The following is a 15,802-nucleotide window of genomic DNA, read 5'->3' on the forward strand; positions in this document are numbered from 1 at the left end:
CTTCAATACAATAGTAGTAAGAAAAAATCCTAAAACATTCTGTTTATTTAGAATTGCTTTTATAAAGATTTCTTGAAATAAACTTGCCACCACCCCATGTTACTGCAAAATATAATTGATACCACCAAATGTCAGCATTTAGGAATACTACTATTTCTTACTCAGGCTACCAGACTAATCTATCTACAAACATTTTAATTTCCACTACTGTGCCACCTCCACCATGCATTCCCCTTACATTGACACATAATTTTTCATTTTTCATAACTCTCCATTGCCTGCATGTGAGTTTTGTTTAAGATTAAAAGCTTTGTGTATTGACTTAGTTGGTCATTAAAGCACTTGAATGGGCCACTTGCTTGCAACTGTGCATCTGAACTCAAATCAAAGGGCCTCAGCAAACTTGTATTGAAAAACATAAATGTTATTGCAGTCAAATTCAGAGTAATACATCTAGGAAGAAGGGCCATACCTACAAAGCAGGAGATCGTATTCTTATTGAAAGTGGTTCAAAGAGACATGTCAGTATGCAGGGGATGAGTGACTCAGCCTGACCTCCTGATGCAGTATTACTGGAACCAATGCAATCCTTCACTCTATCAGGTGTTTCTACACTGGCACAGAAACATCAAACTCGTTTGATGCCACGCGATCAATATACACAGGAGCAATGCACGCGTTTCACAGACATGCCACGAGATCAAAGTCACTGCAGAAAGCTTGCCTTTTTTTCCTGAGAGCTAGAAAATAGGGTCTTGCACCACACAAACAGAATGGATGGATAGAATTTCTTAATTAAGAAGACAATTAGCCATAGAATTTTTGCAAGGAGAAAATGCCTGCACTAGAGAGCTCTCTAATCTGGGAGAAAGGCCTAAGGGCAAAAAGTGGAAGCCAGAACTGCTTCCAGACTGCTTAGTATACAAATCAAAATTCCATTAGCAATAAGCCACTAGAAAGAACTACCAGATATATGTCAGAAGCTGAGGAAACCAGTCTTCAAATCAAGATCTACAATTTTCTAGAAAATGTATATAACCAAATAGCAGGTACTGAACTCAATTAAAGAAAAAAATTACTTGAGAAAATGAAAATAACTTTTGACATAAAATCCTGACCACAGAACAGAATGGCTCCTCCTATGGAAAAAACCATGAAAACTGAAGACCCAAAGACACTAGCCTGATGAGATCTGCTTCCCCTGCATCTTGCATGGCTTTGACTGCACCCAGGTGCACACTGTCCTCCTCTCTCTTCCTCTTTATGTCAGCAATACAGCTTTACCATAATGCACTACAGTGGTTCTCCCAGCTATCTCACACAGCATTTGAAGGATAACTGAAGAGGAACAGGACACTTCTAAGAGTAGGGCACTGATGCAAATGTGACAAGCTGTTTTCATGAAGTTACTCTTTTCCAAAATCTATCAAAAACCCTGCAATCTGTATGTATTACAGGGACAGTACACAGTTGATGTTGTGTAAACTACAGTGTAAAATGACCATATTTTCAAGCTTTTCACTCCTCTAGAAATGCAACTTCCAAGACTAGATTGTCAGAGTAATTCCCTATTATTTAGAATATAAGTGATACCTTTATTTTAACCTTTCCCTCTATGCAGGCAAGACCTTTTTTCTTCTCTTCTCCAAGCACAAACACCTTGTGTTAAGCACAGAACAAGCTCTGACAGATACCTCTATCACCTTTCAAAGTATTCTATATATTACATTAGTAAGTAATTCTTCCTAGATCAAACTAAGTTATGCTTCTCCTTTGAGAAACACTACTTTCTGATTTGGCAGCAAGTAGCTTCTGCAAATATTTCAATACAAAATCCTCAAATGCCAAGTCTTGCTAGAAACACTACAGCAGGAAAAAAATGGGGCAAGGGTAACAGCACAGAAGAGAAGGGGTTCCCCATTCTGTGCTCTGTTTTTACTGAGGGAAAACTAACCTATCATCAATACCTTTGGCTCAGTCTAACATGAAAAACTCATGAGGCATTTCAAGAGTTCTTCGTTTAATCTTACATATTAACCGACTATCAATTAAAAAAAATAAACATTGAGACAGTCACAGTGAGGTTTGGAGACCTCTAGCAAGAACATGTGATCACAGGAAAACAATCCTGGAATTATCCAGCTGACTACAAGGAAGCCCAAATCAAACACTATATAGTCAATGAACAGCTACATTGACTGTCATACAAAAATGTCCCATGTAGAGTTGTCAAAAGATCTCACTTCACGTCAAAGTCCTGTGGTGCAATTAAGAAGACTAATAACTGATATTTAAATGACCTACAAACCAGGTGTGTCCCCCACAGCTGTCACCATAAGTAAAGCATTTACTTTCCAACACAAAAGACCTTTGCATGCTGCTGTTGGAAAAAAGACAGATTTTGTTCTGTTGACCTATGGACTTTGAAATGTTTAACTTCCTACATGTGGGACATGCACCAGTCTGTAGACCATAATAAAGAGCTTGTGTTTAAGATAAAGTGTCCTCAGACATCTAACCTGAAACTAAATACTTGCTGCTTAATGAATAGTGCACCAGGCAAAAAGCTGTGAATAGAAGGACAAAAATATTCTTGCAGCAAACCCAAAGTCAGCCTCTTCTCCAGCTGACAATGCATGAATTTGCTTCATCTTTTTTGAATCCAAGAAACTACTCTCATTCAAATTCTGAGAAAGAAATATGTCCATTCACTCTGGCCGCTGATGTAAGGATCACCTAATTGTATCAGACATCAAAAAAGAAAGCTCTGGTTCCTTAATAAGGTTACTAAAACCAGTAGCTTGAAAATAAAATAAATTTGATAGAGTGCACTTACAGAGACTGAAATAGTCACAGACTTATATCACTGCAGAGTGGAAAGAATAAAAATGCTCCAAAATGTTAAGACTACTAGATTTTCCAGCAGTGACAGTATCTGAGCAGTCACACACATCATTATTACTCAACAAAAGTGTTCCCAATGAAAATACAATTACTTTAATTAGTACTTTCATGAAGGTTCACAAATACAATACAGCAAGTAATTATGTCAACAAAACTTTCCATGCCCACAGTGCTCAGAAAACCACAAGACATACCTGATTACTGCTTTTGGCAGCAGAGTTGGTCTGAGGTGTATTTGAGGAAAGAGAATCAAAAAAGGCTTGGTCAGCTAATGAGTTACCGCAGCTAATGCCATCTTTTGAACCTTCGGTTATAATCTGAAATGAAAGGTTGAGAAAGATTTTTCATACTTCAATTAACCAAATTATGCTTTATCATATATAATCACCCTAACATTCATATCACTAGACTTTAAGATATTAGCATATAACCTTTTAAAATTAAAATTCAATTGAACTTTTAAATAGAAACTGACACAATACTCCGGAGGATTTACTTCCCCACCAGATGGAACTAGTTTGCCTTACAACTACAACATGCAAGACTGCTATGGCTGTGAACACCTATCTATAAATTCCTTAGGGATTAAACTTTGTTAATATAAGTGTCTGGAGACTGGTAACTCAGTGCTCAGAGGATGGATTTAGGACAGTTAGTTTAGAGAGCCAAAAGCTACCAGACCATGAGCTAACGAACTGAAGCAAAAACACAAGGTCATGTGAGCCAGCATGATCCTGCTTTCCCTTCCCCTCCTCCCACCCTTGTTTTTTTTTAATAAACAGAGCACTGGTGAAGGAAGAGAGGCACATGCCTTAAGAAGCTGCAGGAATTACAGCCAAGGTGTCTTCACCCACCTAACCAGCTAACTGCACACATGCAGACGCTAGGCCATCCTAGAGTGAATGAGATTCCAGTCTTAGCACTGAGATCCCATTCCATCCCCAAAACAATACCATTGGTCTTTAAACAAAAATCAAAACAACGCATACTGAAGAGACAACAGAGGGTCTCAGCAAGAAGAAAAGTTGAGTAGTCCCTGGATTTGGTAAGCCACATCCTGAGCCCCAGAAATGTGCCTCCATTCCAGACTTATGACCATGTGGAAAGTCTGCCACAGCAACTTCAGTGTAAACTTGCATTACTCATTTCACTTCCATATTTCTATCATCAGACAGAAAAAAACCCAATTACTGGATTATGAGACCCCCAAAACCCACAGATTCAAAACCACTCATGTTCTGCAGATCAGCAGTATTTACTATAGACAGCTTCCTATTACATTTCTTGGAAAACCACTAAGAAGCTCAGGAGCTTTGGATGGCATGTTCACACTGGTTTCCAAAGCCAGCTACAATGAGATTGTATATCCCAAGCTTTCTATTTGAACATTTCAGTCTGGTCAGCAAACAAGAGGATGGCCTTTTCAGTAGTTCTGCTTTCTTAGTGCAGAGCAGCAGAGCAGTGTAGTCACTTACCTCAACATAATCTGTTGGAACAAGTCCTCTCTCTCCTTGGCTGTTTTTTCCTTCTAACCAGCCTCCACCAACATCCTAAAAGAAGTAATATAGAAATAACTTTGCTAGATGGATCCCAAAACATGCTTCAAACAGTGCAGCAGAAAGCATTGTCTTGCTATCAAATGTCAAATGCTCAGCAGGAAGCACTGTCTTGCTGTCAATGTTCAAAATACAGTTATGACTGTGAAACTGAACAAACTCGCTCAAAGCTGCTGAGGCAGCAGACACTCATTTAAACACAACACAGACCATGCTGGTTTTACACAGCTATTCTGGACTTTAGATTCTAACAAGCATGAAGGAGAAAAATGCTTGATTTTTTCAGCACTTTTGATCATTTATGAAACCAGAGTCAATTGTCTGGCGACAGACTGTATAAAAACACAGCTATTAGTATGTCTGTTTCAATTAATTAATTTTAATCAATAGACTAGAAAGAAGCCAGACTCAAAGAATTAAGCTGTTGGTCATATCTGTAAAATCTCTGGCTCATTTATTGAGGGTGCAAAGAGGTGTGAAGAATGAGAGCTATCACCCACAGAAATGGTAAGGCTGTTCTCAAGATTAAAAGTGCCACATGCCATGTAAGATCTGGACTCTTTCTTTCTGCTTCACATTTGTTTTCAGAGGCAGTCTTATGCTATTAGCTTAGAAAGTACTAACAACAGTTCAGCTCTGATCTCAGTGGGACATCCTGATACTGTTTGGGGTTTTTTAAATACATATTCTACATACAATAAGAAAGCTCTGTAGACCTTTGCGGTTAAGCAAAGTTAATTCCAGGACAACATTATCTGGAATAAGCCAGCTCTGCTTTAAATCAAGCAGTTTAGGGAACACTACATGCCAAGCTAGTTCACAGATGGAAACTGGAGACACATATGCTAGACATATTACTGAATTTTACGTTCTCTTAATTTGCTTTTTAATTAATGTATTTGTTGATTCACAATTTTGTTCTTTCACTTCAAAATTTTATGTAATCCTGCACTTTACAGCCTCTCCAATAAGGAGAAGCCTGCTTATATATTAAAGATTTTATGCAGTAAAGATCAAGCACTTAGTGAAATAACAACTTGCATTTATTTTTTCTTACATACCTGAAAGATTAATGCTCAAGAACACAAAAATAATTAGACATCTCAGATTATAAATTCAAACTTTAAACTGCAAGAGCAATGACATCTTGACCCAGAAGTCGTATTTGCACTGCTACACCTGAAAGCAATCATCAGTGGACTAGCATGACTTAAGCTATTGTCATATGAATTTATCATATCAAAACAGATCAAGAGCCTTTGTGGCAATTTATCATGAACAAAGTTTTACTTGGTTTTGAGTATACTGCCTTAAGTCACATATGTCTTGGTCAGTGAGAACTAGCTTAAAAGTAGTGATCTATTGATTTATATTTAGTCTTACTTTTGTAGAATGGCATTAAGGTCTTGAATTCACATGGCACACTATCCAAGAGGGTGCTGGTTCTATTAAATATCTGCTTCAAGTATTTAAGATCAATGGAACTAAAGATTATCAGAATTACACATGACTAGGATCTTCAAAGAATTAAGTTTATTCTGCAAAATCCATGTGTTTTATACAAAAAGATAAATAAGAACTGGCTTCATGATCAGGTGGTTTTTGTTTGTTTGTTTCAAAAGGCAAGTCTATTCACTAAGCTATAAAATCAAAGTCACAAAAATCAAAGCAGAATCAACTAATGCCTTGTTACCAAGGGTAAGAATTATATAGGACAATTTAAGTACACTGAAATTCAAAATCTGGACATAAATCAAATGTCAGTGCTGAAAAGTCCTATTCATTTAACAATGCCCTGATAGCATTATGATAGTATTGTCACCACTTCTTCCCTATACCTTGTCCATATTTCTTTAATTATGAAAGGACACAAAAATTCAGTAAAAAATTTTTGTTTTGTTGTGAGTTCTTTACCAAACTTGGAATGCTGAAGTCATTTGATTAAAAAACTCAAAACCTAGAAGTGAGCTGGATGTCATATTTAAATGCAAGTGGCAAGCACCTGAAAGACTACATACACAAAAAAAAGTGCAATATTAGGCACATAAAAATAGACAAGCCTAGATGTAAAGGCTATCGTCACCATTAGTTCCTTCCTCTTACTTGTCTCTCAGCTCTGTTTAGAGGAAAACAAAGCTGAGCACATTCTTAAGTGTGTGGACACAGTTTGAGAAGACCCCATTCTCCAAAACATTGCATTTGTTTCCACAAGACTATTAGAAAATTCTTTGTATTGTGTTTTTTTGCTAATTCTTCAGGGAAGGGTAACCAGGGCTTTCAGATGTCACTGGCACTGTTTTTGTTCCACCTGCTGGTAGATGTACATCAGAAAAGCACACTGAAGCCAGCTCCATCTCAGTTTTCTTACCGGGTTGGTGATTGTGATGATCTCCCCTTCACTGACTGTCAGCTCATTGTTTCCAGGCTCAGCAGCAAAATCATACATAACACGAGCCTGTATGTGGAAAAGAATGTAACAGTGAGGCTTCCAGCTAGAAGATTTCATTAAGGAAGTATCAGCACAAATTGTCCTTAACTTACAGAAATAGTAAGTGGGGTAAGGCTGAATGCACAAAGAGCAACTCAGCACATAGGAAGCTGACATTTCCTAGATTTGAACTGCAAACTCAACAGTAACAACTTTAAAAGATAAAAATCTCACGTGGAGCTTGTTGGAGATAATCTACCACAAGGATTTAAGACTGGTTATTGTCTCTCATGTCCAGAATTATATGTACAACATTTTCCAGGGGAAGAAGGAAAGGTTTCTAACTTTAGCAAACAATTCAATTTTATTTATTTTTTTTATACAAGACATATTCCAATTCCAATTTGGGTAAAGGGAAGTAGTTCATAGAGCAAGCAATTCAGAAAAAGCAAAGCAAGTAACTGCAGATATAAGTAACCACTGCTGTGCATAAAATATAGTATGTAAAATTATGTTCTGAGACTCTATATGGGAAGAACTGTGCAAATGGCAGAAACAAGCAGTGAGAGTTATATCTGGCATGAAGATGGAGGGACAACCTGATTTTCAAGTGTTTAGATACACAAAAGCTTTGCTGTGCACTGACTTTATGTATTACACTACATAAAGAAATGTTTGAAACATTTGGTTTTCTAATAACATCATTCAGTGTACAGCAATGAGTTCCTTCTTTTACTTGGAGGGTGAGGGGAAGAAAAAAAAAACTAAACAGAAAGTAATATTTTCTGTCAAAGGAGAAAACAAAATAATTTCTGTTGAAAGAAAGCTACGTGATAGGAAAATAAAATACCAAAAGACAGACATTCACCTTTAAGTCTTGCCTGTCTCAAAACTGCAGGTTGTTATGATCCTCAGCCAGACACAACTTCTTACATAAAACCAGAGGAAAACAGAACTTCCCACCCCCACATTTTAATTTCATGAGTATCATGTGGAAATACTTGGTCAAAAGATACTTTACTTCAGTGTAAATAAAAACAGAGCTGAGAACAGACACACGTTTCAGCTGTTCACCTGACAAATCTAATCCCAAACCATGTGCACAACAAACTGAACACTTGGCCTTCTCCACTAGAGAAGCACAACATTGCAGAAAACCATGTGTCCTATGCACTCTGAATGCTCCCTTGCATGAAAACTTTTCCCTTTAGAATGGAGGCTTTCAGCACTTTCAGATTATGCCATGCAAAACAGAGATGAAGAGGCAAAAACTGTGTTCAATAATAACACTGACTGCTTTCTTTCCAGCAGCACATCTGGTCTTCATGGAAATATAAGAATAAGCTGCCTTACTTTCATGAAAAATGAACTGAAGAGAAGCAGCACAAGTCTTTTGAAACACAAGAACATTTTAAGCAGGGGTGTAAAAAGCACTACTCTCCAGAGCTCTTCCCTCAGCAATGTGAGGTGTTGAACATGTCCTTTTTACAGCAAGTTACCAAAATTCATCCACTTTGTGCAAGTCAATTGAACAGTACTCAGATGCTGGGCATCAGAATCATGGGAAAAGCAGCTTTCTTAACCAGGGAGTCTTCTTAGTTTTTTTCAAGTAATACACCGCAGTATTAAATTCTTGCTTCTATTCACAGGAATGATCACAGTTTACCAGGTTGAAGGCAACAGAAAAATTTTATCAGCCCTCAGAAAAAGTGGCAAAACATCCCCAGTAATGACCAGACTGGATAGGTAAAATGTATTTCTGTCTAATAAAAGAACAGATGCAAATACTAGATTCTCCAGATACAGCAGTGAAATATAAGTTACTTAGGGAAAAAAAAAAAAGAAAAAAAAGAAAGAAGAAGTATTCAGCTTGTAGAGAAGGAAAAAACAAGAGATATATAGAATTTAATAAAGTCATTATGCCGAAGTCCACTTATTCACCTGCTCTGGACACTTGTTTCAAAAATTAGAAGAAGTAGAAAACAAGGAAAAAATTACAAACAAACCTTGCTAACTACAGTTTAAGAAATAGAAAAATTAAAAAAAATGCAATGCTATAGAAATGGATTATTACAGAGCATTAAGAATTTGAGGTACATCTGAAACCTGGTCTGTACATTCCTCATCTTTTCTGCCAGTACTCTCCATTTCACCTGCATTTCTAGGCTCACTTGCCTAGGCTGGAAATGAAAACCTTAAGAACTTCTGGCAAGTAAGCTTTAACACTAGCCTCCTGCTGTTGAGATTTAATGGGGGAAATAGTATAAACTCAACCAATTCCAAAGTAAAACTAAGAGACTAAATGTTTTTGTCCCAGTTAATAAGTTTACAGTTAACAATGTAAAACCCCCTAGCCTTTCCCTGGGGAGATCCATCAGCCCCAAACTTATGTAAATTCTGTCAGTTCCAAAACACGATTAAATGGAAAATGGTTTGACTTTCCAGCAAGCTTTTTCCTTCTTACTGGCCATAAATATTGTGTCCAAGTAGCAAACAGAACTTGAAAGACAGACCTTTGCAACTCCTGCAAAATTGCAAATGGACATGGAAAAAAGCATTTAACAAGAAAAGGATTTTATCTCCTTGGCACTGTAATACACACACTGAATATTAGAGCTAAGCTTAGGGACACTTTAAATATTCATAAAATGGGAATCTCTGATGACTTCCAGATCATATAACAGACACCATGAAGAAAACTCCTTGAAAACACAGATTTTTTTTTTTTTTAAGAAAAAATTTTTACAGTAACCGTTGTGTTTCATATTTACTTCTGATCATATACAAAAGGATCAAACAGTCAAAGAACTACAGGAACTTCAGAAATTAAAATGTTTTATTAGTGGAATAAAGGCCACTGCTTCATTTACTGTATACTGCAAACATGCAAAACAAGAAAGAACTGTTAACAAATCTATTAGCTATAAGAAAATTAATTTCTTCTACTGGCTGCATGTATACCTCCCCTCTCCCACCACCACCTATGCTCCAAGATACAAATGGTTCTGGATTCTGGAGTTGTTTTGTTGGGTCCTCTGAGAAAAAAACCCTGCTAACTCAGAAAGCTCTAACTGCTTTCATTCACCAGAGAGCAGACCTGGTTGTTGTACTGTAAGTTACTGCCTCCCTTTGCTCAGGTGGCAACAGACCATCTCCACTGGGAGTTTGGAACACATCCTGACATTCATCTCATGCTTCCCCATGTGAGGAAAGGCTGGCACGGATTAAGCAGAACCCTGCCACTGCACATGCCAGGAGGGAGAGAGCCCTCTGATCCCCAGCATCTCTGCACCTCTGCCATATATTGCAGTTTCTTCAGAATGAGAGGGAGAAACTCTCACTGTAAATGAGCAGTTTTGTCTACGAGTCCAAGATGGGGGAAACCAGTAAAAGTTAAAGGAAAATTAGCTTTTCAGCAGTATGGATACAGAAATTTAGATTGTAATAAAGAGAAGAGAAATAAAAAGGAAACTGGCAATTCTCAGTGTTACATCAGCATTCTTTGGAGCTGGTTCTACCTGCTGTTGTTACACAAGTTGACTGTAGTTTCTCAATTTACTGATTAATTTACAGATTAGACTTACAACAGTGTGAAGCCTCCCAACATCGAGAAGTTCTAAGCATTGCCATCAGTAATTATTTCTGTCTTTTTAGAATTATGATAGAATCATCCCGAGGAATAACACACCAAAGAGTCCCCAGATTGAAAAGCAGTATCTAGATTAGTGAAAGTATGATTCCTCTGCAGGCCTGGAGCAGACTTAGCTTTCCTCCATTACTTCTGCCTGAGTTGAGTACTTATCTCTTCTTTCCATAATATTAAAAACCAAAAGGAAAAAAAAAAATCAACAACAAAAAACCAAGAGCACGTGCCAGCTTATTTCTGAAAGGAAATGTAAGACTATGCAACTCTCCCTGTCAGTGTTAAGGCTCCTCCGCCTAAATGAAGTGGGAAGTCGTCTAGCAAACGTCATTAAATAAATTTCCAATGAAAGGTTACACTGTTGCTTCACTAAGGTACTAGATAAATATCCAAGATCTCTGTAGACATCCTAATCCACTGGCTCCTGGTGCCTGCCCCCAGAATCTTGAAAGAGGCAATAAAACAACAGAAATACCTACTTCTAATGAGAAGAATCTTTCTGCCTTTTCCAAGATGTTTCACTCATGGCTAGGCTCAGCTGGAAAAGCACCTTACCTCAAAACGGAGCAATCCTGATGTGCACAGGACCACATTTGCCTGCACTGCAGTTCAGCTGCAGCAGGGTCGCTCTGTCATGGAGGAGGACAATGAAAGCCCCTGTGTATTCCTCACCAGCCATAAGCAGACAGGCTAACAGCTAATGCACATAACTTGTGCTCAGAGCAGCTCTTACAACAGCTTCCCTACCTAAGCCTTCCTTGAGACAAAGAATCAACAACCCACTGACTACTGGCTTTTCATTAAGTTCACATTTCTGAAGCAAAATATTTTTGCAATACTGAACTTCGTAACTGCAAAGCAACAGTTCTGCATCCAAGTATGCTTTATAGCACAAAAATTGGAGAAGCCCCTAAAAAATTTGACACACCTTTGAAAATACTTTCTCTATGCACAGGACTTCATTTGCATTAGAGATCTAGTGTTCCACCACAGAGTCATCTGTTCCATCAATGTGTTACAATTTAGGAAACTTGTACCACAACTGCTTTTCTTGGTCAGCTGGCAGTGACAGATAGTAAAAAGGAAATACCCATAGAAGTTTCATAGCATGAAATTCCCGTAACTGCACACATTTCTCTTCACAGTTAGCCCTTCAGTGCTTCAGCCACCCTGCACTGCTTTTGTCATGAGACATGGATTCACAGGCTTAATTTGCCTGGTGCCACTGTCAGAAATACAACTGCTGTATCACAGCACCAAGAAGGCAGCACCTAATGCTGGTGGTAGCAATCCCCATATTCACAGAAAGAGGATCAAATTCTGGATTTCTCTTTTGGGAAGTATACAAGGCAGGTAACAGCAGGTTTCTCTGAAACCTGTATCTACTGGAGGAGCAGAAACCATAATTTGGGAAGTGTGGCAGAATAGAAAAAATAAAATTAAGAAAAAATTTTAAATATGGAAAAGTTAATCACTAGCTTTAGTTCTAAACAAGTCAAGTCCATATTTCAAATGGCTATGTCAGTAAGAAGACTTGAACTTTTCTTCTAGGACAGCAGCCTAAGCTTTTAGCTGGGATGAACAACAAAGTGCTTTTGGTCACCTCAAGTAACTCCAGTAACACATCTGGTATGAATAAACTTCAGAACAGTTTGCTACAAAAACTGCTTCAGTTAGTACAAATATTCTTCATTAGGTCTAGTAAGAATAAGCCTTTGAAAGCTGCTGTGAAATACTGATGAGCAGTATGTTGATTACACCTGGAAGCACAGAAGAGGATAATGTATTTATTTCTTCCCAGACTTTATTAGCTGTCTTCTAAAAGATTTTTGGATGTGGGTTCGGTTTTTGTTTTTTAATACATTCTTTGTGAGTTTCTTTCATTAGTTTGGTTTTTTTTTTCAGAATTACTTTTTCCCATATATATTGTTTTAAGAAATAAAATATTCATTCTAAAGGGCAGTTCTAAGAGAACAAAACAGAAATAGCATAGCTGGGATACAGGTTGGGATCTCAAAATTAAGAGAAATTGAGAAAGCAGGAAGAAAATAATAAAGACAAAAACCTAGTTGTAAATAGATCAGTTCAGAAATTAGCAGTGCCTTTTGATTACCCAAAAGGATGGTTCAAAATTAAACATTTAATCTAAATAGTGACAATATTCTTCCACACAAAAGGCAATTAACTTAAAACTAGTTTTGCATTTTTTTTTCTGTACCGATCTTTCACAGCAATTTGCCCTTTGATTACTGTCTGTAAAAAACTACTGTTTTTTAAGTATTTTACGGCTTAGGACAAGTGCAAGACATCTGATTTATTGCTGTCCTTACTGCAGCAATGAAGCTCCAGGGAAACCACATGGTAGGCATGGATCTACATGACAGCTTAGCCATTGTTTTGCCTCACCACGCACAAATAGACTACTAAAGTTGCCATGTTTTCATCAATGCAACATGTTGCATCTTTGAAAATACTCTCCACAGATCTAAACACACGCTAAGTGGATATTATAGGGAATACTGCAAGAAGTTTAAAAGGGCTGGTGTCCAAAATGTTAAAAAAACCAGTAAGAATACAGGAATATAGACAGGAGCCCTTCATGTCTTTCCTACTTCAGAGGACTGAGGACACCAGCTTTCTTCCAACAGTGGCTAACATTTAGGTAGATTTAATCGTTTCCCTACCCTTTATCCTGAAATCTAAGCTTGCTCAAAAGCTAAGTGCCCCAAGTCTGAAGAGGTTTTCACTGCATCATCTGCAACACTGAATCACAGAATCCTAGATGGTGTGGGTTTGGGTTAGATGGACCTTAAAGATCATCTTGGTTCAACAACCCTGCCAGGGGCAGTGACATCTTTCACTAGACCCGGTTCCTCAAAGCCCCATCCAGCCTGGCCTTGAAAATATAAAAAACATTTCTACTACTAATAAAGGAAACATCTGAGGCAAAACAAACAAACAAACAAACAAACCCAAAAAAACCCCACAAACCTTTTCATTTTAGTCCATCTACCAAACTCTATCAGACTGCAATTTGGATAGCCTATGCAGAAATATCAAGTGGTGCTTCAAGTGCTATGACTCTCTGCCTGGAGAGGCAGCCTCTGGTAAAGAAATGCCTACATGTTCCTCTCACAGGCCTTCCTAAGAGACAAGAAACTAACAAAAAATAGACAATAGAAGCATTAGAGGACACAAGGGACACTGTCTTCTAAGACAGACTCCCACGGGAACAGTACCTTAGGAATTCAAGAAATTATACATTATACTAGCAACTGCCAGTAAAGTGATAAAGATTTATTATGATGAAGAGGAGACACCATTGTTTTCATTTTTAACTAATATGGAGAAACTGGTGAAAATGTATAGTGCTTGTATTGTGCTAGGCATCACTTCTTGTGTATGTGCTCAACAACATCTGCCTAGAAAACTAGCTTGAAGAAACTAGAACATTTTATACTATGATTTTATTAAACAATAAGCAAAAAATAAAATTCACATGTTTAATTAAAACCTCCCTTTAGTATACATTTCTTTTCAATACAATTTTGTTTTGCTTTCAGCAACACCAGAATTAAAGCAAACTCGTTCAAAAAGTGCAACTAAGTTCAGTAAAGAACTCCATTTCTGAATTAAGAGAGGTCACAATAATCAGGTATCATTACTCCAAGTTCCCTCACCAGGTGTAACTGCTGGATCCTCACATTACTCTACAAATTCACATTAAAAGTATCTCGACCCACTGGCTCACTTTCCTCTGAGAAATTTTTCAACTCTAAAATAAATTCACTAGCCTGCAGCTGATCATTTGAAGTCAACAGTACTGACTATAAGCATATTAGAACCAAATTAAACACAGACAAAAATCCAAGAAACATGGACCTGCATAATTTCTTCTTGCTAGTAAAATATGCTTGCAGACAGATGCAGAACTCAGAAGCCACATGTGCCTACAATATTCCAGGCAGGTATTCAACTAAGTATTTACAGTGGATTAAAATGTGTCTCTCATATTGGAACTGATAACAAAACATGAAGAATTTCCAAAAAGTATTAAAAACACAAAGTCTAAAGACTTTGTAGGGTAAGGGACAGTAAGGAAATACTCAATTCCCAACAACATGCATGTGGTTTAAACTACTGACACTTCTAGAATTAGAATGAAAGTCTAATAAGCTTGAAACCATGCACCTTGAAACCATTTCTGTATGATTTTGTATAAGAAAGAAATGCCTAGGCAGGTTTTCAAGCGTTGAAGAATCTTGGAAATGTTTCCTGCAGTAATAAAGACAACAGCTTGCTAGCCTCTTCAGCAACTTGGGCTTTCTTTAGTAAGATCAGATTAGCTTTTCAGATCTACCACACCAAACTTCACAGTCTTGCTAAAAACCATTTCTTGGTCACAAAAGACCACCTGAATTCAGTTCAAGTTAGTCCCACTCTTTTTTTATTACATATATTATTTTTGATTCACAGAACACGAGCTTCTTTACAGCTGTCTACCTGTAAGCAAACATCATCACACCCCAAAGCCCACTGGAATGTGCTCCTGGCCAGCATTACAGGCAGAATGAACTTCCATTCAAGTGAATTCCTGCACAAGAAGCCTCTTGTTCAACTAAAGCACCTGTGACTAAAAGTCATGGATGCAGAATGAGGACTAAAATGGTTATATAACTAAGATATCTTAAAAGTGTTAGAGTATAACAGATCTTAAGGTATTAAAACAAATTACAGCTTCTTTCCATGCAGTTATCAGCCAGGTGGGTAGATAACCATACCACAGAGCATGAAAAAAGCAAAGAGACTGCAATGTTTTCCAGATTTGCAACAGTGCTTAAAAATGTTAAGTCTGAGAATTATCCATAAGCAGTTCAGTGGTTTAAAAAAGCAGCACATTTTCAGAATAACTATCATGAACTATTAAAATAGGTGCTTAGTTACATTTTGGTATGCTCATACTGAGAGCATTGTCAGACCCAAGAACAGAATCTCCATGCACCCAAACAATACTGAAGCAAGGGAAATTCAGTGGCAGAAATACGTTCAAGACACCCATGTGATTTAGAAATATTTCCAAATACTGACTCAGATACTCCCCTGAATCACATCTGAGCTTTCAGTTGGGTTAAGCACCTGATTTTTTTTTTCTTGCTTTAAACATTAAAGCTAGATATCGGTTCAAACTGTACTGCAAAACTTCTACTGTGAGCAAGGAGCTCCAGTGATATCAGACCTTTTTCAGAATCAATTTACTGCACCGCTCTAAGC

General features: G+C 37.5%; 1 protein-coding gene across 2 annotated transcripts in view; it reads right to left on the minus strand.

Moving 5' to 3' along the window:
- Window positions 1-15,802, minus strand: part of SNX9 (sorting nexin 9) — a 61,705-nt gene that overhangs the window by 36,422 nt on the left and 9,481 nt on the right. For both annotated transcript variants that reach the window (XM_015622410.2, XM_015622409.2), the window contains exons 2-4: window positions 6,829-6,915; window positions 4,380-4,454; window positions 3,099-3,221 (exon numbers count right to left, since the gene is read on the minus strand). In XM_015622410.2, coding sequence (XP_015477896.1) covers window positions 3,099-3,221; window positions 4,380-4,454; window positions 6,829-6,915 — 285 coding nt within the window. The remainder of the gene's footprint in view (window positions 1-3,098; window positions 3,222-4,379; window positions 4,455-6,828; window positions 6,916-15,802) is intronic.

The sequence above is a fragment of the Parus major genome, chromosome 3, assembly GCF_001522545.3.
Source record: "Parus major isolate Abel chromosome 3, Parus_major1.1, whole genome shotgun sequence".
Lineage (NCBI taxonomy): Eukaryota > Metazoa > Chordata > Aves > Passeriformes > Paridae > Parus > Parus major.